At 45.4% G+C, this 20,869-nt stretch overlaps 1 protein-coding gene across 1 annotated transcript; it reads left to right on the forward strand.

Annotated features, from left to right (window-relative positions):
- The first annotated feature begins 415 nt into the window (after nucleotides 1–415).
- On the forward strand, nucleotides 416–15,881 carry LOC119975478 (uracil-DNA glycosylase-like). The gene is made up of 7 exons (XM_038815226.1): nucleotides 416–842; nucleotides 1,808–2,035; nucleotides 4,023–4,118; nucleotides 8,188–8,285; nucleotides 13,132–13,220; nucleotides 13,751–13,929; nucleotides 15,330–15,881. The coding sequence occupies exons 1-7, from the start codon at nucleotides 729–731 to the stop codon at nucleotides 15,468–15,470; spliced, it is 945 nt and encodes a 314-aa protein (XP_038671154.1). The 5' UTR covers nucleotides 416–728; the 3' UTR covers nucleotides 15,471–15,881.
- The last annotated feature ends 4,988 nt before the right edge of the window (nucleotides 15,882–20,869 follow it).

The raw sequence follows: 20,869 nt of genomic DNA on the forward strand, positions 1-20,869 counted from the left end.
CTGTATCTCAACATGTGCCCAGAATCAACCAATGAACGCGCAACTTTGCTCCAAATTAACCCAGTAATACCGGGCCAGTCCCAATAGCTGTATTGCAATGAATGAATGTTTTTTTTGGGAGGGGGAGGGGGAGGTGCAAATACGTTGTCCAATAATAGTACTTAATTGGACAAAACAGATACATGGTATTTGTATCAACTTATAAATGATTGGCCACAAAACATGACGCTACGTTTACTGCTCCACTTACTGGTTTTCCATGTTAAATGATCGATTTGCAACAAATAGACCTTTAAACCTCTGAAGCTGAGATGGAAAGAGATGATAAAAAACGAACAACTCGTGCACATGGCTTGAGCGTTTCTTTAACTCGAGATTCATTGACCTGCAACTTTTGAAGTCAAATGTTTTTTTTGGGGGGGGGACAGAAATAATTTAATCATTAGTAGTGTGTAGAAAAGTAATTAAGTGGCTTGCTATTTCTGTAGGGTTACGTCACAGTGTGTGTTTTCCCCTTTGCAACTTTCCTTCAGGGGGAGGGGAAGTTCTGCTGAAAGTTTTGGGTCAGAATAACTTTTTGGATCCGCCCCTCGATCGGGATCTGGCGCGAAAGAAACCACGTTGGTCGGGTGGGGAGGGTTGCCAGTTAGACCAGTGTCTGTGTCTTTCCTGCATCCTTTCAAAACTCTGAAAATATTAATTCACTTGGAGGGAAACCGCTCTTTAAAATGATCGGGCAGAAGACGATTGCCTCTTACTTCATTCCTGCGACCAAGAAAAGAACTTTATCTGAAGTTTCCGACGAAGAAATCGACAATGGGAAAGAAAAGAATCCAGAAGAGGTTAAAACTAAAAGTGTTCTTGTAAAAAGTGCGGGATTAATGTGAATTTAGTCACATTTTGAATAAGGGGTTCAGGATGTTTTAAATATTTCGTAGCTCTGAGGTAGTGTAAGGTTCTGTTTCACAATTGCAGTCTTTTGAAGAGGTTTCTTTCCAGGGTTTGAGCATTTTAGATTCTGTTTAAAAATCACCCATTTGGATGACCTCCTTTACATCCTCGGGCGTTTTAATTCGCTGGTTGTCACAGTTAATCTAGTGCGGAGAAAAATAGAGTAACTTGTTCTAAAATGGCTCATTGCTGTTTACAATTTAAAAATAATAGTGCATTAAAATGCACCACAACATGGATTTCGTATCAATTATGGTCAAATTCATTCTTTTCTCATTTTAATCGTGGAAAATAAAGATTTCTGCATTTTTTATCTAGAAATACTATTTCCAGATAAAATAGATTTCCGATTAAAAACCAATTTGCCCAAAAGATTAATTTAATGTTGTGATATCTGTTACAGAGACATTTATTGTTTTCCTCATTTAACAAGTAGTCATTTCCCAGATTAAATTAATGTTGTGATGGGAGTTCTGAACAATTTTTTCCCTCATTTAACAAGCAGTCATTTCCTTTGCGAATTTCAAAATGTTAAGTTTGTTCCATTTTTCTTGATCTTAAAAATGTTGGGGAGGGTTTTTTTTTGTAAAGTTCTGCATAGATCCATTACTTTCATAATATCGTCCCTTTTTCAATGAGTTGGCGGGAAAGTCACCAAAGAAGAGGCAGCAGCCAATGGAAGTAAGGGGGCGGGGCTTTTGGAATGTTGCAACTTTAGGGGGCGGGGTTTGTGAATTTCTCCCGCGGTCTTGCTCCCAGGTGAGTTGCAGGAGGACACAAACCTGCGGAAATGCCGCCGACCCTTCGCTCCTGGCTCCTGCTCCTTTTAACCCGTCGCTTCTCTCTCCGCGGCCAGGAGCCGGACGGCATGAGGACGCCCGTGAAGAAGCTGAAAGTTGGCCTGGAGGGAGAGGAGGCGCCGCTCAAACCCAGCTCCCCGCTCAGCCCCGAGCAGGTGTCCCGCATGGAGAGGAACAGACAGGCGGCCTTGCAGAGACTTGCTGCCCGCAATGTGCCCCCGGGCTTCGGGGAGAGCTGGAAGAAGGAGCTGATGATGGAGTTCAGCAAGCCATACTTTAGCAAGGTAAGAGAGACTGGCACATCAGTTCTGACAGTAGATTTTATATTTCACCCTGGCCTTCTCTCCCAGAATCTAGACTTGTTGAATACCTGTTGCATTGATGACAATTCACCAACTCCCAATGCAGCTCTGTTTACCTCTCCACAGACCTTTCAGCATTTTCCGCTTTAATTTGAGATTTTCAGCATCTACATTAAGTTTGAGTTTTCTATTCCTCTAGAATCCTTTAAATTTCATCTCTGATCTGAATTGTAGCTGTATGTATTTTTTAAAGTACCCATTTTTTTTTCCAATTAAGGGACAGTTTAACGTGGCCAATCCACCAACCCTGCACATGTTGGCTTGTGGGGGTGAGACCCACGCAGACATTGGGAGAATGTGCAAACTCCACACGGACAGCGACCTGGGCCAGGATCGAATCCGGATCCTCGGTGCCTTGAGGCAACAGTGCTAACCACTGCGCCACCTTGCCGTCCTTGCTGTTTGTATTTTCTACAGTGAGGTTACTTGAATAAATTTTTAATAGCCTGTTGGATATATAGTTAGAAATCTAGTTGAATCTTTTCTATTCTTTCATGTGATGTACTGAGCCAGCATCTGTCACCCATTCCCTAATTGCCCTTGAACTGAGTGGCTTTGCTAAACCATTTCACAGGGTAGTTAAGAGTCAACCACGTTGCTGTGTGTTTGGTGTCACATATAGGCCAGACCAGGTACGGGTGGCGGATTTCCTTCTGTAAAGTACATTAGTGAATCAGACGGGTTCACGTTCACCATTACTGAGACCAGCTTTGTAATCCAGATTTATTAATTGAATTTTAAATCTGCCGGCTGCCATGACGGGGTTGGGCTGGGATTTGAACCCATGTCCTAAACTCATTAACCTGGACCTTCTGGATTATTAGTCCAGTGGCAATACCACTGTCACCATCTCTCCATGGTAAGAAGTCTTACAACACCAGGTTAAAGTCCAACATGTTTGTTTCAAACACTAGCTTTTGGAGCACTGCTCCTTCCTCAGGTGAATCTATTCACCTGAGGAAGGAGCAGCGCTCCGAAAGCTAGTGTTTGAAACAAACATGTTGGACTTTAACCTGGTGTTGTAAGACTTCTTACTGTGCTCACCCCAGTCCAATGCCGACATCTCCACATCACGGCTACCACCTCCATGATTCTAGTGGCAATTCACTTGACAGTTGAATTTCAGAACCCACTGTTCTTTTGGTCATGATACGCAACAGTAACTAGATATAAGCTCGTATGAGAAAGAAAGGCTTGCATTTCGAAAGCTTTTCACAACCACCAGATGTCTCTAAGTGCTTTGCAGCCAATAAGATAGTATGTCCTGAAGCACCAGAAATGCAGCAGCCAATCTGTGCTCAGCAACCTCCACAAATAGCAGTGATCATGACCAGGTAATCAGGTTTTTTTGTGTGATGTTAATTGAGGGATGAATGTTGGCCAGGATTCTGGGGTAACTCCACCCTTCTGCTCTTCGAAATAGAGCCGTGGGATCTTTTGCACCCACCCAGGCAGGGGAGCCTCAGCTTAACATCTCTGAAAGGCAGCTGCTCTGACCATTCCGCGTTCCCGTAGTCCTGCACTGGAGTGTCTGCCTTGATGCTCTGGGACTTGATCTCAGATCCTTGTAACTCCGGCCAGAGTGCTGCCAACTGACGGTATAGTAGGCTGGATGGTCTTTGTGAAGTTAATTTGTCTTCTCCCCACTCCCTGCACAATGTTAATTTTGCCTCCTTGCTTGATGCCTGTGTCTGCTCTCTGGGTTGGGATGGTGCCTCATGTGGCTCAACTCTATTTTTTTTTTGGAGACAGTATTGTCGACTTGGGAAAATAACAACCAAGTCGGTCAACACCGTCTCCATTCCGCTTTTAGCTGGAAGGGGTGGGGGCTAGTGAGTGACAGAGGGTCTGGGTCTGTTGCTTCAGGTCTGTCTTGACACGTGTTGAAATCTACATTGTTTGTTTGCAGCTGATGGGGTTTGTAACATTGGAGAGGAAGCGCTACACGGTTTACCCACCACCTCACGAAGTCTTCGCATGGACAGAGATGTGTAATATCCGTGATGTAAGTACCGCATGCTTGTCCGTTTGTATTGCACGCTCTGCATTTGGTAAAAATGTTGACAGGTCGACGACCAATCCACGCTTTTGCAGCAAATATTTAAATTCAAATCTGAGGTAGGAAGGATGCGAAACGTTAGATGTCAGTCATGGCAGCGTGCTCCACTGCGAGCTGAAAGCTTTTTTGCTTCAAGTTCACTGCAGGGACTTGTGTTTGAGCCAGTGCCATTCTGTGGAAGCAAAGGGGGATTTGGGGGAGAAACTTTTTTTAATGTACGGACTTAATAAATGGAGTAAAATTTATTGTCGGGATGACCAACTGTTCCTGTATTTTAAAGGATTGCCCCTTATTATGTTCCCTTAAGGGGTAGGGTCTGTTTAGAACACTGGGCTAAATCGCTGGCTTTGAAAGCAGATCAAGGCAGGCCAGCAGTACGGTTCGATTCCCGTAACAGCCTCCCCGAACAGGCGCCGGAATGTGGCGACTAGGGGCTTTTCACAGTAACTTCATAATAATCTATTTTCATTTCATTTCATACCTTCTATTCCTTCTTTCCAGGTTAACCTATGGGAAACCGAGCTGAGATTGTTCTCTGGCCTTTGTTTGTGTGTGCATTAGGTGTAGACCACCAGGGGGAGTTGTAGTCATCAGCACTCCATCCCCAGTCGCACAAAGTGTCCCTTATTTTAGCTCATTTAAGTATTGGTCACCCAGCGTAAAGCTAATATACACAAATTAGCATTAATTCCAGTTCCCATGTGCTTGTACGTTCTCCCCGTTTCTGTGTGGGTTTCGTCCCACAGTGCAAAGATGTGTAGGTTAGGTGGGTTACGGGCTAGGGCAGGGGAATGGGCCTAGGTAGGTGCTCTTTTGGAGGGTCCGTGCAGACTCTAAGGGCTGACTGGCCTCTTCGGCACTGTATGGATTCTATGGATCAGAAATCGAAGCAGGAATAGGCCATTCAGCCCATCAGGCCTACTCTGTCATTCAAGAAGATTACACCTCAATTAGTTGGCTTCCTTAGTCTATTTGGAAATGAGCATACTCAGGTTTGGAAAGGAAGATTGGTTAACCTCTTAAACTCATCTGTGGCATATTTGCTTTGATGTAAAGAACTTGCATTTCGCACCACAAGAGTTTCATAGTCAGTGGTTACTGTGAGATGGCATCACTGTTGTGTTGGCCAAAATGGCAACCAATGTGCGCACAGCAAGATCCCACCAACACAAATTGGTGACCCGGGTGCCCATAGGGAAAACTGGACGCCCATCGGGAAAACTAACAGCTGTTGAGGGCGTGCAACTCTTACATTCGCCTGAACTGGGGCCTCTTAATATCTCAAAAGTCTGACATTTCCAGTTGCCGTTGCATGTTGCCCTTCCCGTACCGGCCTCTCCGAACAGGCACCAGAATGTGGCGACTAGAGGCTTCTCATAGTAACTTCATTGAAGCCTACTCGTGACAATAAGCTATTATTATTATTATTATTATTATGTGACATGGGGCTGAGACCGTCTTGTACACTCGTTTCCATTCAAGCGCTGGCTTCTGATTATCCCAAAGTATGCTTCACCCAATGTCTATATATTTACATTGTGTATTTGTTTTTTCATGTATGGAACGATCTGTCTGACTGTGCGCAGAACAATACTTAATAATGATGATCTTTAATCATTTTTATTGTCACAAGTCGGCTTACATTAACACTACAATGATGTTACTGTGAAAAGCCCCTAGTCGCCACATTCCGACGCCTGTTCTGGTACACAAAGGGAGAATTCAGAATGTCCGATTCGCCTAACAAACACATCTTTTGGGATTTGTGGGAGGAAACCGGAGCACCCGGAGGAAACCCATGCTACCTCGTCACAGGGAGAACGTGCAGACTCCGCACAGACGGTGACCCAAGCCGGGAATAGAAGCTGGGAACCTGCCGCTGTCAAGCAACAGTGCTACCGTGCCACCCGTAGAAAAACACTGGAGATGCCGGTGATTGAACCCGGGGCCTCATAAGAGCAAAGCGTGCGCCCAGTGAGCTGCATTCCTTACTTTTCCCTGTACCCCGGTACATGCGACAAACTCAAATCAAGTCAAGTTCCATCAGGCAGAAAATTGGTGGAAATATACGATGGAGAAAAGAGATTTGTTTCTAAACTGGTGTAGCTACCCCCCCACCCCCAAAAATTATTTTTCTATTTGAGCTGCAGAATTTTCTGCTAGTTTCTCGGCTTTTAATTTTTCATTTGCTTTCTCATCTGTCTGCTGGATTTAACTCTCTCCACATTGCTTGGTTGTCCTTTTACGTTTTGACGAGGTAGTCTGGTGCATATTGGCTGGCATGGCTAAACCAATCCTGGTTTGTCAAAGTGCCATGTTTAAGATGGAGAGTGAGAGTCAGCGATCAACTGGGTCACGTCACATTGTTGCAAACTTTGAACTATTGCCTTTAAAATGGACCTCTACCCTGTCCAACGGGAGTCGATCTATGGTGAGTTTTAACACATGAAAACATGTACGCATGAGCAGGAATCACCAACCATTGATCAGGAACAAATGGCTTTTTGAGGGAGACCGTTCTAGCACCCAGTTCTGTGGCGTGTAGATAAGATGGAATAATTGGGCTGAGAAAACCCGATGGCTGTGAGACTGGTGGCTTCCTGGTTTCTACACCTCTACTGCAATGCGCAGCATTATGGAAGTTTCCTGACCAAACTGTCTGGCCGATCAATTCTTTGGAAAATTCAACACTTAATGGCGCTGCTAGACTTCACAATAGCTCTGTACGTTCCCCTATTTGAACACTTAATTTTTTTTCTCTGTTCCTTTTTCAAGGATAGTGGCTCCTGCTTCTGCTATTCCTGTAGCAAAAACGATTCCATGCTGGATTGTCAATTTGCAATGGATGAACCTTCATAAATGACCCTCTTCTTTTTTTTTTTTCCCAGCCTCCCTCTGCCAGAGGCTGGAATCTGTCTTGTGTATCTCCACTCTATCCAACCCCCCACCAATCTTTATAAATTCTACTCTCTTCCTGTGCAAATACCATGATCTTGAGCCTCTCCTTCGTAACTATTGTTTCCTGTCCTTGGTGAATCCACAATATACCCTCCCTCTGCTTTTAATACGTTCCTGTAATCAGACACTACAAGTTTGGCATAATACTTTCTGGTATAAGTATTAGCGTATTGATATTCGTCATTATAGAATCCCTACAGTGCAGAAGGAGGCCATTCATCCCTTCGAGTCTGCACCAACCTCTGAAAGAGCACCCTACTGGGCCCACAACCTAACCTGTATATCTACGGACACTAAGGGCAATTTAGCATGGCTAATCCACCTAAACTGCACATCTTTGGACTGTGGAGGGCAGCCCGGTGGCGCAGTGGGCTAGCACTGCAGCCTGACGGCACAGAGGTCCCAGGTTCGATCCTGGCTCTGGGTCACTGTCCGTGTGGAGTTTGCAAATTCTCCCCGTGTTTGCGTGGGTTTCACCTCCACAACCCAAAAATGTGCAGGGTAGGTGGATTGGTGTCACTAAATTGCTCCTTAATTGGAAAAAATGAATTGGGTACTCTAAAAAAAATTTTAAAAACACCATAACGCCCGACGGAAACCCACGCAGACACACGGAGAAAGTGCCCTTATTTATAAAACTGAAGACTGTTGACCTTTTAATGACCACGTGTACTTTCAAAGCCAGTTCTAATTGTACTTCTGGGGACTGCGCCGATAACCTCTTTCACATTCACTTTATATTCCTGGTTCCTCCACATTCTGCATTTCGCACCATTAAATTGCCTCTGCTGAAGATGAGACATCTGGACTGCATTCGGGTTAATGGGTGACTCTCTTTCTCTGGCACAAGACCTTGCCTTTGAGGGTATCCTGCAATGTGGGGGCTTGGGCAGAAATTGTGAAATGAAGTAGCGTTGAAACCTCCGTTTCCGATTTAGGGTCATCAATTCAGCTACTAATCTGGTGTGAAATGTTAAACATTGATAATGCCTGGGGAGGGGAAGGACTATTCGGAGCAGAGGACAATAGAGTAAAAGGAAGCTTTGTATTTGTCTAGGTAAAGGTGGTTATTCTTGGCCAGGATCCGTACCATGGACCAAAGCAGGCTCACGGACTCTGCTTCAGCGTAAAGCGGCCAGTGCCGCCACCACCCAGGTATGTCGCTGTCTCATCTACAGAGTTCGAGCTCAAACTTTTGATTTAAGTTTTATGTGTAACTTGTTCAACTGTTCTCGAAGTTTTAAGGGGGGTGATGATTTACCCAGGAAATCCTCTTGGCGAACAGATCGCTAATGTTCAAGATATCAAACAAAATACGTCGCAGCTTCAGTTTCTGAATGTATGTATAAAATTATCAGGAAAGGAAAGACCAGCTCCCCATCCAAGCCTGCCCCACACATGAAAGCTGAAGCATTGAATGAAGGAACACTCCCTCCTTCTCCTCGAGTCACGGCATCTCTAGGATAGGCTGACCCTTGGCTCTGGAGAAATGTCACTCTGCATTCCTACCGTACACACTCTAAACTGGTCCAGCAGATCTCATGGACTGGGTGTTCAATAAAGTCACTCACCTTCTCTATGATGCAATTTCCGTTTCGGTCATGATCTGGTCCAGCTCCTAATCAGAGTTGTGCAGAGAGTTTGTATCCACCACCCCCTGCCAGCAACATGTTCGAGACCTAGGTTGAGTTGCTGATTTTTGGGGAAAGTAACTTGTCTTTTCCCCCTGGGTCGGGCGACTTGGGGAAGCCTGTAGTGTCTTTGTGGATGTTGGTAGGGAATGCACTCGCATGCCCTTTCTTGCCTTGTTCCTCGAAGATGTAATAAGCCAAGTGGATGATGGGGATCCTGTAGATGTAGTATATCTGAACTTCCAGAAGCCAGGGTGCCGCACAAAAGGTTAATACACAAGGTCACATGGGATTAGGGGTAATTTATTTGCTTGGATAGAAGACTGACAGAAGGCAGAGTCGGGATAAATGGGTATTTTTCTGGTTGGCCAGCTGTGACTAGTGGGGGTGCCACAGGGTTCGATCCTCAGCCCCAACTATTTACAATCTATATTAATGACCTGGATGGAGGGGTAGATGGTACTATGCCCACATTTTATATCCGCATTTTCAGATGACACTAAAATAGGTGGGATAGTAAGTTGCAATGAGGAAATAAGAAATTTACAAATGGATATAGATGGGTTAGGTGTATGGGCCAACATATGGCAGCTGGTGTTTAACATGGATAAGTGTGAGGTTATCCATTTTGGTCAGAATAATGGAAAGGCAACTTATTATCTAAATGGAGAGCACTTTGGTGTAGAGGTCCCTGGGTGTCCTCATGAATGGATGGCAGAAAACTGGCATATAGGGACAACGGGTAATACGGCGTGTAAATGGAATTTTGGCCTTTATAGCTAACGGAATAGAGTATAAAAGTAGGGAAGAGTTGCTGCAACTGTACATGGCATTGGTGAGACCGCACCTGGGGTACTGTGTACAGCTTTAATCCCCTTATTTGAGGTGGGATGTAGTTGTGTTGGAGGAGGCTCATGGATGAGGAGTTTGTCTTCGAGATTGAGCAGTTTAGGTCTATACTCTCGAGTTTAGAAGAATGAGAGGCGATCTAATTGAAGTATATAAGATGATAAAAGGTATCGACAAAAAGCAGACGTAGAGTGGATGCTTCCTCTTGTGGAGTAGTCTAGAACGAGAGGTCATAGTTTTAGGGTAAGGGGTAGCAGCTTTAAACGGGTGAGGAGAAATTACTTCTCTCAAAGGGTTGTGAATCTCTGGAATTCACAACCTCAATGCGGTGGATGCTGGGACAGTGAGTAAATTTGAGGAGGTGGACAGACTTCCGATTAGTAATGGGTTGTGGAGTTGAGGCCAAAGGAGATCAGCCATGATATTGAATGGTGGAAGCGGGCTCGGGGCTGAACTGCTCAATCCTGCTCCTTGTTCTTGTGTTGCCCATGCTCAATAGCCTATTGCCCAGCTTTTCAGGCAGCACGGTAGCACAAGTGGATAGCACTGTGGCTTCACAGCTCCAGGGTCCCAGGTTCGATTCCCCGCTGGGTCACTGTCTATGCGGAGTCTGCACATTCTTCCCGTGTCTGCGTGGGTTTCCTCCCGGGTGCTCTGGTTTCCTCCCACAGTCCATAGACGTGCAGGTTAGGTGAATTGGACATGATAAATTGCCTTTAGTGACCAAAAAGCTGAGGAAGGGGTTACTGGGTGATGGGGATAGGGTAGTAGTGAGGGCTTAAGTGGGTCAGTGCAGACTCGATGGGCCGAATGGGCTCCTTCTGCACTGTATGTTCTATTGTACTGCACAAAGGGTGGTCAGTTGGGTGTGGTGTTCAGAGGACAGCTGCCATCTGCAACGTACTGTAGTCTGAATCTGCCAATAAATTGGGTTTTACCACCCATTGGTAATGAGGGGAAATTTGGTAATAATGTAATTTGCCATTTTTTAACATTCAATCTCTCAAACGGTTTAAAATCGGTTTGGTGTTATCGCCCAAGGACACTCCTTCTAGAAAGCAATTTCTGTGCTTCTAATTATGATGATCTTCATTGTTTTGGTGATTGTTGAAGGCTGGGGTGGGGTGGTCATGGGGGTGGGCGAGGTGAAGGAGCACCATGTCCTGTGAAGACAGTCGCTGGGAGATGCTCACCCCAGGGGTGACGTCTTCCCAAATCGTCTTGGTAAATATTTCTTTGGTGGGTCATTTGGTTCCGAGCAAACTTTAATGAGTTAGATCCTGTCCTCTTTTCTGTCGAGGTTTACTCATGGATTTTCGAGCAAATAGCCACCTGGATGAACAATGTTGGCTGATCATCTTCTGTAGCTGAGCTGAGATGGGCTGACTAAGTGAGCTTAACTTCGGTAGTAGGGAAGATGCTGGAATCTATCATCAAGGAAAAAATTGCGAGGCATCTGGATAGAAATTGTCCCATTGGGCAGACGCAGCATGGGTTCGTAAAGGGCAGGTCATGCCTAACTAATTTAGTGGAATTTTTTGAGGACATTACCAATGCAGTAGATAACGGGGAGCCGATGGATGTGGTATATCTGGATTTCCAGAAAGCCTTTGACAAGGTGCCACACAAAAGGTTGCTGCATAAGATAAAGATGCATGGCATTAAGGGTAAAGTAGTAGCATGGATAGAGGATTGGTTAATTAATAGAAAGCAAAGAGTTGGGATAAATGGGTGTTTCTCTGGTTGGCAATCAGTAGCTAGTGGTGTCCCTCAGAGATCAGTGTTGGGCCCACAATTGTTCACAATTTACATAGATGATTTGGAGTTGGGGACCAAGGGCAATGTGTCTAAGTTTGCGGATGACACTAAGATGAGTGGTAAAGCGAAAAGTGCAGAGGATACTGGAAGTCTGCAGAGGGATTTGGATAGGTTAAGTGAATAGGCTAGGGTCTGGCAGATGGAATACAATGTTGACAAATGTGAGGTTATCCATTTTGGTAGGAATAACAGCAAACGGGATTATTATTTAAACGATAAAATATTAAAGCATGCCGCTGTTCAGAGAGACTTGGGTGTGCTAGTGCATGAGTCACAGAAGGTTGGTTTACAAGTGCAACAGGTGATTAAGGCGGCAAATGGAATTTTGTCCTTCATTGCTAGAGGGATGGAGTTTAAGACTAGGGAGGTTATGTTGCAATTGTATAAGGTGTTAGTGCGGCCACACCTGGAGTAGTGTTCAGTTTTGGTCTCCTTACTTGAGAAAGGACGTACTGGCGCTGGAGGGTGTGCAGAAGAGATTCACTAGGTTAATCCCAGAGCTGAAGGGGTTGGATTATGAGGAGAGGTTGAGTAGACTGGGACTGTACTCGTTGGAATTTAGAAGGATGAGGGGGGATCTTATAGAAACATTTAAAATTATGAAGGGGATAGATAGGATAGATGCGGGCAGGTTGTTTCCACTGGCGGGTGACAGCAGAACTAGGGGACATAGCCTCAAAATAAGGGGAAGTAGATTTAGGACTGAGTTTAGGAGGAACTTCTTCACCCAAACGGTTGTGAATCTATGGAATTCCTTGCCCAGTGAAGCAGTTGAGGCTCCTTCATTACATGTTTTTAAGGTAAAGATAGATAGTTTGTTGAAGAATAAAGGGATTAAGAGTTATGGTGTTCGGGCCGGAAAGTGGAGCTGAGTCCACAAAAGATCCGCCATGGTCTAATTGAATGGCGGAGCAGGCTCGAGGGGCCATGTGGCCTACTCCTGCTCCTAGTTCTTATGTTCTTATGACTGCAAACTTGGGATCAAAGCTTGGGCGTCCGTTTGTTCCATATCTGATTGATCCTGATGTGGAGATGCCGGCGTTGGACTGGGGGTGAGCACAGTAAGAAGTCTGACAACACCAGGTTAAAGTCTAACAGGTTTGTTTCAAATCACTAAGCTAAGCTAGTGATTTGAAACAAACCTGTTGGACTTTAACATGGTGTTGTCAGACTTCTTACTGATTGATCCTGAGCGAGAGATTGGGATTTTAAAGAATTATTTTACGTGCATGCGGGTGAGATTCGGTGAAATGGTCTTGATTATTACAGCTCCATTCAAATCAGGCACCACAATTTTGAGAATGAGATGTCTCTGAAGTAATATATCATATTCCGTGTATTAAAATAAATGTCTTCTAGGAGGGGATTTCTACTTGGAAGTAGGTAGTAGATCAGAACAGGACTGTAACAATTATGTGACTCGCGTGCATAAGAAGTCTTTGTTTTTTAAAAGAAGAATCCGATCTTCCTCTGCCTCATCCTACAAGGAACGAAGCAATAACCCAACAGGAAGGCCCAAGCTTTGTTCCTAGTTTTCACCGTCGGCCAATCTCTGCTAAAGTCAGCCAGGGCTTCTCTGAGAAAGTGAGTGGATCTGGTGGTTCGTGCAGGAGTTTGAATGAAGACACTGATTTGGCCATTCCTGTTGGCGTGAGTTGAACCATCTACCCAAGCTCACCAGTAATTGTCTTGTCTCCACGCAGTTTGGAAAACATGTACAAGGAACTCCAATCGGACATTCAAGGCTTTGAACCCCCAGGGCATGGCGATCTGACCGGGTGGGCTAAACAAGGTAATTTGTCGATTGTGTGGGGTTGGGGGGGGCACGACCGTGTACTCTGCTTGCGTTAAGGTTTACTGGATGGAGGTGATGCTCTCTAGACTTAAAACTGATCCTCGAGGTTAAAATTGGTGCTTGTGTCCCTTTTAACATTGAGGAGATAGAGACCGATGTGTCTGGCTCTCCCATCATAGTACACTGAGGGTCCAGAACCCGCATCAAAGCCCTCGGGCTGCAGTTTGACATGAAATGGATATTCCTGTAATTGAGGTGCCTCCCTACAGGTACATTGTTCTGCACTTTAACAGTTCAAAATGGTACTTTTACGAATAAAATATATTTTGGGGGTGGGGAGAAGTGAGACCAAGATCAATGAAAAGGGGGAAGTGCAAGGGTAGATCCATCAAATGTCTCTGGCAGTGAATCGTACCTTGGTCTGGGCACTTTAGATCAATGTACTTGCTGTGTGCCAGATCGACCTGCTGTGTGCCAGATTAAACTAAACCTCTTTCCTGATGTGTTATATTTTCAAATTGAAACAGGAGTGCTGCTGCTCAATGCTGTCCTCACCGTGCGATCACATCACCCAAACTCGCACAAAGAGCGGGGTTGGGAAGATTTCACCGACGCGGTGGTGTCTTGTCTGAATAACCAGCTGGATGGCGTGGTCTTCATGCTGTGGGGAGCGTACGCACAGCGGAAAGGCAATGCAATCGACAGGGTAGGTCTTTGTAAACGTATTCCCTTGGGGCTAGGCTGTAATCTAGGGAAGACTTTTTATCCGCATGTGATGTGAATCAATCTCGCATGAGTGGTGTTTGAAAGAGGAACTAGCGTTTGTAGTATCTTTCACATCCCGGGCATTTCCCAAAGTGCTTCACAGCCATCGCTGTTATGTCAAAAGGTAACAGTCTATCCACATGTAGCATTCCCCATAAAGGGCGATTTAAATGAAAATGGTTTACTCATCGAATCTCTACAATGCAGAACTGGAGCTGTTTAGCTCAGGGCTAAATCGCTGGCTTTGAAAGCAGGCCAGCAGCACGGTTCAATTCCCGTAACAGCCTCCCCGGACAGGCGCCGGAATGTGGCGACTAGGGGCTTTTCACAGTAACTTCATTGAAGCCTACTCGTGACAATAAGCGATTTTCATTTCATTTCATTTCATGAGGCCGTTCGGCCCATCGAGCCTGTACTGACCTTCCAAAAGAGCACCTAATCTATTATCTGAGGGAGAAATGTGCCCCAAAATCTGTTGCATGCCGTGGTTGAATTTCTCATCCAATGGGTGCATTGAATCTCTTGGGTCTACATAGGCATTTTGCTTCAAAGTTTGATGCCGTTATCATTGCAGTTCCTGGGACGTTGCGATATCTAGTTGAGGGAGAAAGAGTGCCACTGACTGGTAGTTGTGTTGGTTCTGGTCACCTTTCTAATGATTTTGGTTGGTTATTGTTGCTAGTTTATTCTTCTTCTGTTAACGTGTGCAAAGATGGAGGGATGGCATTTTGAATGTGACGTCACTAGCGGTAAATGTGACCTGGGAGACCCATTATAATTGTGGAATAGTTTGGCACGTTGTACCCGGGGAGCTTTTCCAATCATTGCCTCCAGTTTCACTTGTTCAACACCCCACCACCCCGTCACAAAAAAAAAGCTGTGAAGATTCTACTCTCCCATAGCTACCACAGGAGTGACTACAGTAAAATTCACTTGAGTTTACCACCGAACGTGTTGGTCAAAATGGCTGCTTTTGCAGAGAAATCGGAGTAGTTGTGAGATACTTTTGGTCACGCAATAATTTGCTTTCCGTTCTTGTGCGTTGTCACACTCCAGCCAGTCTCCGTGTATGTCTCTGGTCATTGGGGTTTGTTAATGTGACAAATAGGCATTGAGGCAAGGACCTGCTAATTCTCTGTCTGACTGGATAACCATGACGGGTCAGTCTAGGCAATGGGAAATATTGGGTGTTTGCTTTATCTGTCACGTACGATCCTGTGTTGAGTACACTCTGTTCTGTGTGAGGGACGTATTGCTGCGATGACGTGGAGGAGTCCCTCGCACAGTGCTACATGTAAGTAATATGCTCTCTTTCTAACTGGGATTGCCACTATGTTGCAGAAGCGTCACCATGTCCTGCAGACAGTTCACCCGTCCCCGCTCTCTGCCCATCGAGGCTTCTTTGGCTGCAAGCACTTCTCCAAGACCAACGCGTTGCTGGAGAAATCCGGGAAGACTCCAATCAATTGGAAGTTGTTGTGAGCCCAGTCAGGCAATGGGAGTACATGGGTGGGATTGTGTTGAGGTTTAATGAGCATTTATCATTAGCCAGACTTGGAGAGGATAACTGATTTCACGTTAACTGTGGTTGATGGGACCTTATCACTAGATAGATACATGTTTTGAAATTTGGTTACATTTATTTAACCCTCGGGGGAGCACAACCGATCAGGTTGAGATGCTTTGTTCCAGTGAGTATCTTAGTGAAGGTAAAATATCCTTTAACTACAGAGTCTCCACTGAAATGGCTGAATTTAGTCCATGACTAAAAAGTTTTTAATGTAATTTTATTGTAAATATGTCTGTGTTTCTTTCATTTGTTAATGCTTCGACTGTAAAATGCTTCAGCATTGGCTTGTGAATATTGTTAAATAAAAGCTTTTATTTCTTATTGCTAAGCTCCTTCATCACCAAACATTTTGAAGATGAAAAATTCATGACTTGAAGAAAGAAAACTTGCATTTGAAAAGCCCTTTCGTGTCCTTTTTGGCTGTGTTCCAGCCAAATACTCTTTTGAAGTGGCAGTCATTCCTCTTTAGACAAACAAAGCAAAATCGTACAAACTCCACCGAGACACTTGCCCAGTTAAGACATTTTGGTTGAAGTATAATTCACAGTTACGTGCACCTGTACAGCAACATGTCTTCAGACTCGGCACGCTCCAGGCTTCCGGTCTCAACATCGAATTCAGCAATATCAGATGATTAGCTCTAACCCACTTGGACACATTTGTTTTCATCCCATTTCATTTCAACTGTCTCTTACCATTTCTTTCTTTCTCGTCTTAATGTATATTTTAACCCCCCCTCCCCAAAATCTTATCCACCTTCCGCTCCCCCCACATCTCCATCTGACACAGTTTAGCCTCTGATAGTTTCTCTGCTGTTTGGCCCCTCGCACCTTTTGTTCTCTCTGGGGACTGCCATTAACACTCTTTCCCCTGGGTTTCTGTGGCTATTAGCACCCCGTTTCCCTGGGTTTCTGTGGCTATTAGCACCCCGTTTCCCTGGGTTTCTGTGGCTATTAGCACCCCGTTTCCCTGGGTTTCTGTGGCTATTAGCACCCCGTTTCCCTGGGTTTCTGTGGCTATTAGCACCCCGTTTCCCTGGGTTTCTGTGGCTATTAGCACCCCGTTTCCCTGGGTTTCTGTGGCTATTAGCACCCCGTTTCCCTGGGTTTCTGTGGCTATTAGCACCCCGTTTCCCTGGGTTTCTGTGGCTATTAGCACCCCGTTTCCCTGGGTTTCTGTGGCTATGACTCCTCTTTCATTCTCACTCCACAGTATAAATATTCCCCACATTCTCTGACTGTTAGCTTTGACAAAGAGTCATCGGACTTGAAACGTTAGCTCTTTTCTCTCCCTACAGATGCTGCCAGACCTGCTGAGATTTTCCAGCATTTTCTTTTTTGTTTCAGGTTTAGTGTCTCTGTTGAAATAACAGCACCACTGTCATCCTCGCACAGTAAGAAGTCTTAAAACACCAGGTTAAAGTCCAACAGGTTTGTTTCAAACACGAGCTTTCGGAGCACTGATCCTTCCTCGGGTGAATTCTGTGTTCACCCCAGTCCAACGCCGGCATCTCCACATCAGCCTTACACAGTGTGTACTGAAGTGTTAGTTTAGTTTAAGGAGAACTCAACCTGACAGTCGGGAACAGTGATGGACAACTTATTGAGTGAGCCTCCATCTCTGGGACCCAAGATTGAAATCTGGGTTGTTCGCTAACCATGACCAGTGAATAATATTAAATACATTACATGCACACTGAATATTTCATAATGACTTTTTAAAATGCTTAATAACTTGTATATTAATAGAACTGTCATAAAATTCCAATGGTAAAAACAATAAACATTTACACTTTGGACTCGGAGGGAGGGAGTGCACGGCTCTCACAGTCAGTCTTGTGAGTACTTGCTTTGTGTGTGGATCACTTCAGCCACACCGGTAGGAGGAAAAACAGGATGGAAATCAATGGTCCAAATAGTTTGTGAGCAGCACTCCAGCAGTAGTGGGCAACCTGTGGCCTGTCTGGCTTCTGTGTTACTAATGATGCTCCTTGATTCCTCTTGCTTTTGCTGTGTCACGCGTGTTCACCTAGATTTTACCTTCCCTCTCGTACAGCGATGCGATACTGTGGGTAGTGTCCCTGCTTCTGAGCCAGCTGATCTGGGCTTGAGTACTTCCCCAGGACTTGGGGGTCAAGGAAGGTGTGTTTGTAATGCAGCCAAACAGGTGATGAACCCTTCCAACACGTCGTGTGTAGGTGGTACGGACAGGACAGACTCTTGGTCAGACATGGAGCCTCTAATGTCACTGGCCAGTTCCAGACTACATGCATGTTTTAAACAAAAAAAAATACCTTTTCATCACAGCAAGGGGCAGCATGGTAGCACAGTGGTTAGCACAAATGCTTCACAGCTCCAGGGTCCCAGGTTTGAATCCCGGCTTGGGTCACTGTCTGTGTGGCGTCTGCACGTGCTCCCCGTGTCTGCGTGGGTTTCCTCCCACAGTCCAAAGATATGCAGGTTAGGTGAATTGGCCAGGCCAAATTGCCCTTAGTGTTAGGTGGGGTTATGGGATAGGGTGGAGGTATGGGCTTGGGTAGGGTGCTCATTCCAAGATCCGGTGCAGACTCGATGGGCCGAATGGCCTCCTTCTGCACTGTAAATTCTATGAAATCAATCCTGACTAGTGAACTAACATGCCAGCATCTAGTTTTGACATATTGGGGAATTAGCAGAACTCAGTGTGTTTGAGTACTGGGCTGGGTGTACTGGAAGGGGACTTGGTCTTCTTAATTCAGATGTGCTAAATTAAGGCTGTAATTAAAATAATGTAATAAAGACTCCCATGTGAAATATTTTGAGGGGATTAAAATGTGATGTGAATTACATCACGTTTGCAGTTCACACCTGGGTATCTTCTGAGCATGTGGATTGGGTTGTGGCTTTTATCTTGGTGAATAGCTCATGGTAACGGTGAGCTGGCTGAAGAATGGAATAGTCGAACACTCCCAAGATCATTCCTCCATCCTGCTCCAGCAACTCTACCATCTTGGGTTGAATAATTAACACTCCCAGCAGATGAGCCCCAATTGCAAACAAGTGTTCTAAAACTGTGTTTTTTAAACTTTCAGCACCCATCTAACCAACCAGCCATCCTTATGTCTACTTCACAATCCACCATTTTTGCTTATCTTTAAACAGGTGAGCCTGCTTGATCCTCTCAATCTCAATTGCTTTGTTAGTCAATGTTACATTTCTTTAGCCAATTTGGTTTTTTTCCAATTGAGGGCCAATTTAGCATAGCCAATCCACCTACCCTGCACATAGAATTTACAGTGCAGGAAGGAGGCCATTCGGTCCATGAGTCTGCACCGGCCCTTGGAAAGAGCACCCTACCCAAGCCCACACCTCCATCCTATCCCCGTATCCCACATAACCTTTTTTGGACACCAAGGGCAATTTAGCATAGCCAATCCACTTAACCTGCACACCTTTGGACTGTGGGAGGAAACCCACACAGACACAGGGAGAACGTGCAGACTCCGCATAGACAGTAACCCAAGCCAGGAATTGAACCTGGGACCCTGGTGCTGTGATGCAACTGTGCTAACCATTGCACCACTGTTGTGGAGGCTAAACCCACGCGAACACGGGGAGAATGTGCAAACCACACAGACAGTGTGCCAGAATCGAACCCAGTACCTTGGCGTCGTGAGGCAGCTGTGCTAATTACTGCACCACCCTGCTGCCCATCAATGTTACATTTCTGATGAGGACTTCTGCTGATGATTTAAGATGACTGCTGGTTTAGCTCAGTGGGCTAGACAGCTAGTTTGTGATGCAGAACAAGGCCAGCAGCACGGGTTCAATTCCCGTACCAGCTTACACGGACAGGCTTCGGAATGTGGCGACTTGGGGCTTTTCACAGTAACTTTGTCCTTGTGACAATAAAAGGTTGTTATTAAGATTCACTGCATCCGTTGAAAAAAATCAAGAGGTTTGTTCTCTAATTCACCAGGCTTGGTCTTGACATGCCTTTGACGTTTGAGGGGTTTAATCTTCCATTTGCCAGCACTTTCCTACATATAACACACAGCCTTTGTATCCTGATCTGCATTGGCACAACGAATAAACCCATACCTCAGGTAATCCTCTTTATGCTGCTTTGTTCCTGTTTTCAGCTTCTACATGGGTTGTTCACCAGAGGCCCTGGAGCTCAACCAGCACTGCTGGCAGCTACAAAATGGAGGAATCTCTCCTGCCCAGAGCACGTGACGTCAGCTCTCTGCTGCCGCTTCTGGAGAGAGGATGCCAAAAAAGAATCTGCTCCTGGGTTAGCGGTCTGACATCGGGAGGGGGCATTCTGCCTCGCTGGGCTCTGGGCCTGCGCACTGCTGAGGGGGCACGCATGCGTGGGATGGCCGGCATTCTGAAAGCAGGCCGTGGACGGTTTTCTGAAATGGCTGTTTGGGCGCTTCCTACGATCAGGAATGCCGCAACTACTGCCCTTCCGATACCCGCCTGCAACCCACCCGTGGATCACAACCCTGACTTTTGTTACTTTCCAACAGTCACCTTCTAGATGAGTGCTGGGCTAAATCTGGGTTTGTTGTGATTGTCCCTTCAGGGGCAACACAGCAGAGTAAGGGTGATCAATCAGGATTTGGGGAATCACCCAAGGGGGAACAGTTCTCCTAGGCAGAGGTATTAATAATCTTTATTAGCAAAACAAGTAGGCTTACATTAACACTGCAATGAAGTTACTAAAAATCCCCTGGTCTCCACACTCCGGCGCCTGTTCGGGTACACTGAGGGAGAATTCAGAATGTCCAATTCACCAAACAAGCACGTCTTTCGGAACTTGTGGGAGGAAACCTGAGCACCTGGAGGAAACCGACGCAAACACGGAGAGAACGTGCAGATTCTGCACAGAGTGTGACCCAAACCGAGAATTGAACCCGGGTCCCTGCCGCTGTGAATCAGCAGTGCTAACCACTGTGCCGCCCTTTTGAGTATTAGCTGCAAACATGCTGCTGCTCTTTAGGATCACTTGTTCATTAATGACGACTCAAAATGCATCTTTATCGGGTTCACGGAGTGTGAGCAGCTAGAATGAAATTACCCAAACTCATTTAGCTGTTTAGCACACTGGGCTAACTCGCTGGCTTCAAAAGCAGGCCAGCAGCACGGTTTGATTCCCGTAACAGCCTGCCCCAACAGGTGCCGGAATGTGGCGACTAGGGGCTTTTCACAGTAACTTCATTTGAAGCCTACTCATGACAATAAGCGATTTTCATTTTTTCATTTCATTTTCAGCTAGGACTCTTGTTTATTATGGAGTCTAGGCTTGTCAATGGCGACACACCTTAGTA

This window comes from Scyliorhinus canicula, chromosome 1 (assembly GCF_902713615.1).
Source record: "Scyliorhinus canicula chromosome 1, sScyCan1.1, whole genome shotgun sequence".
NCBI classification, from domain to species: Eukaryota; Metazoa; Chordata; class Chondrichthyes; order Carcharhiniformes; family Scyliorhinidae; genus Scyliorhinus; species Scyliorhinus canicula.

What these genes read in the sequence shown, in the direction of transcription:
- LOC119975478 (XM_038815226.1), top strand. Translation starts at nt 729, where the DNA reads ATGATCGGGCAGAAGACGATTGCCTCTTACTTCATTCCTGCGACCAAG. An exon ending in AAGAAAAGAATCCAGAAGAG is followed by an intron (nt 843 to 1,807) that starts GTTAAAACTAAA and finishes CTCCGCGGCCAG; the next exon opens with GAGCCGGACGGCATGAGGAC. An exon ending in GACCGGGTGGGCTAAACAAG is followed by an intron (nt 13,221 to 13,750) that starts GTAATTTGTCGA and finishes AAATTGAAACAG; the next exon opens with GAGTGCTGCTGCTCAATGCT.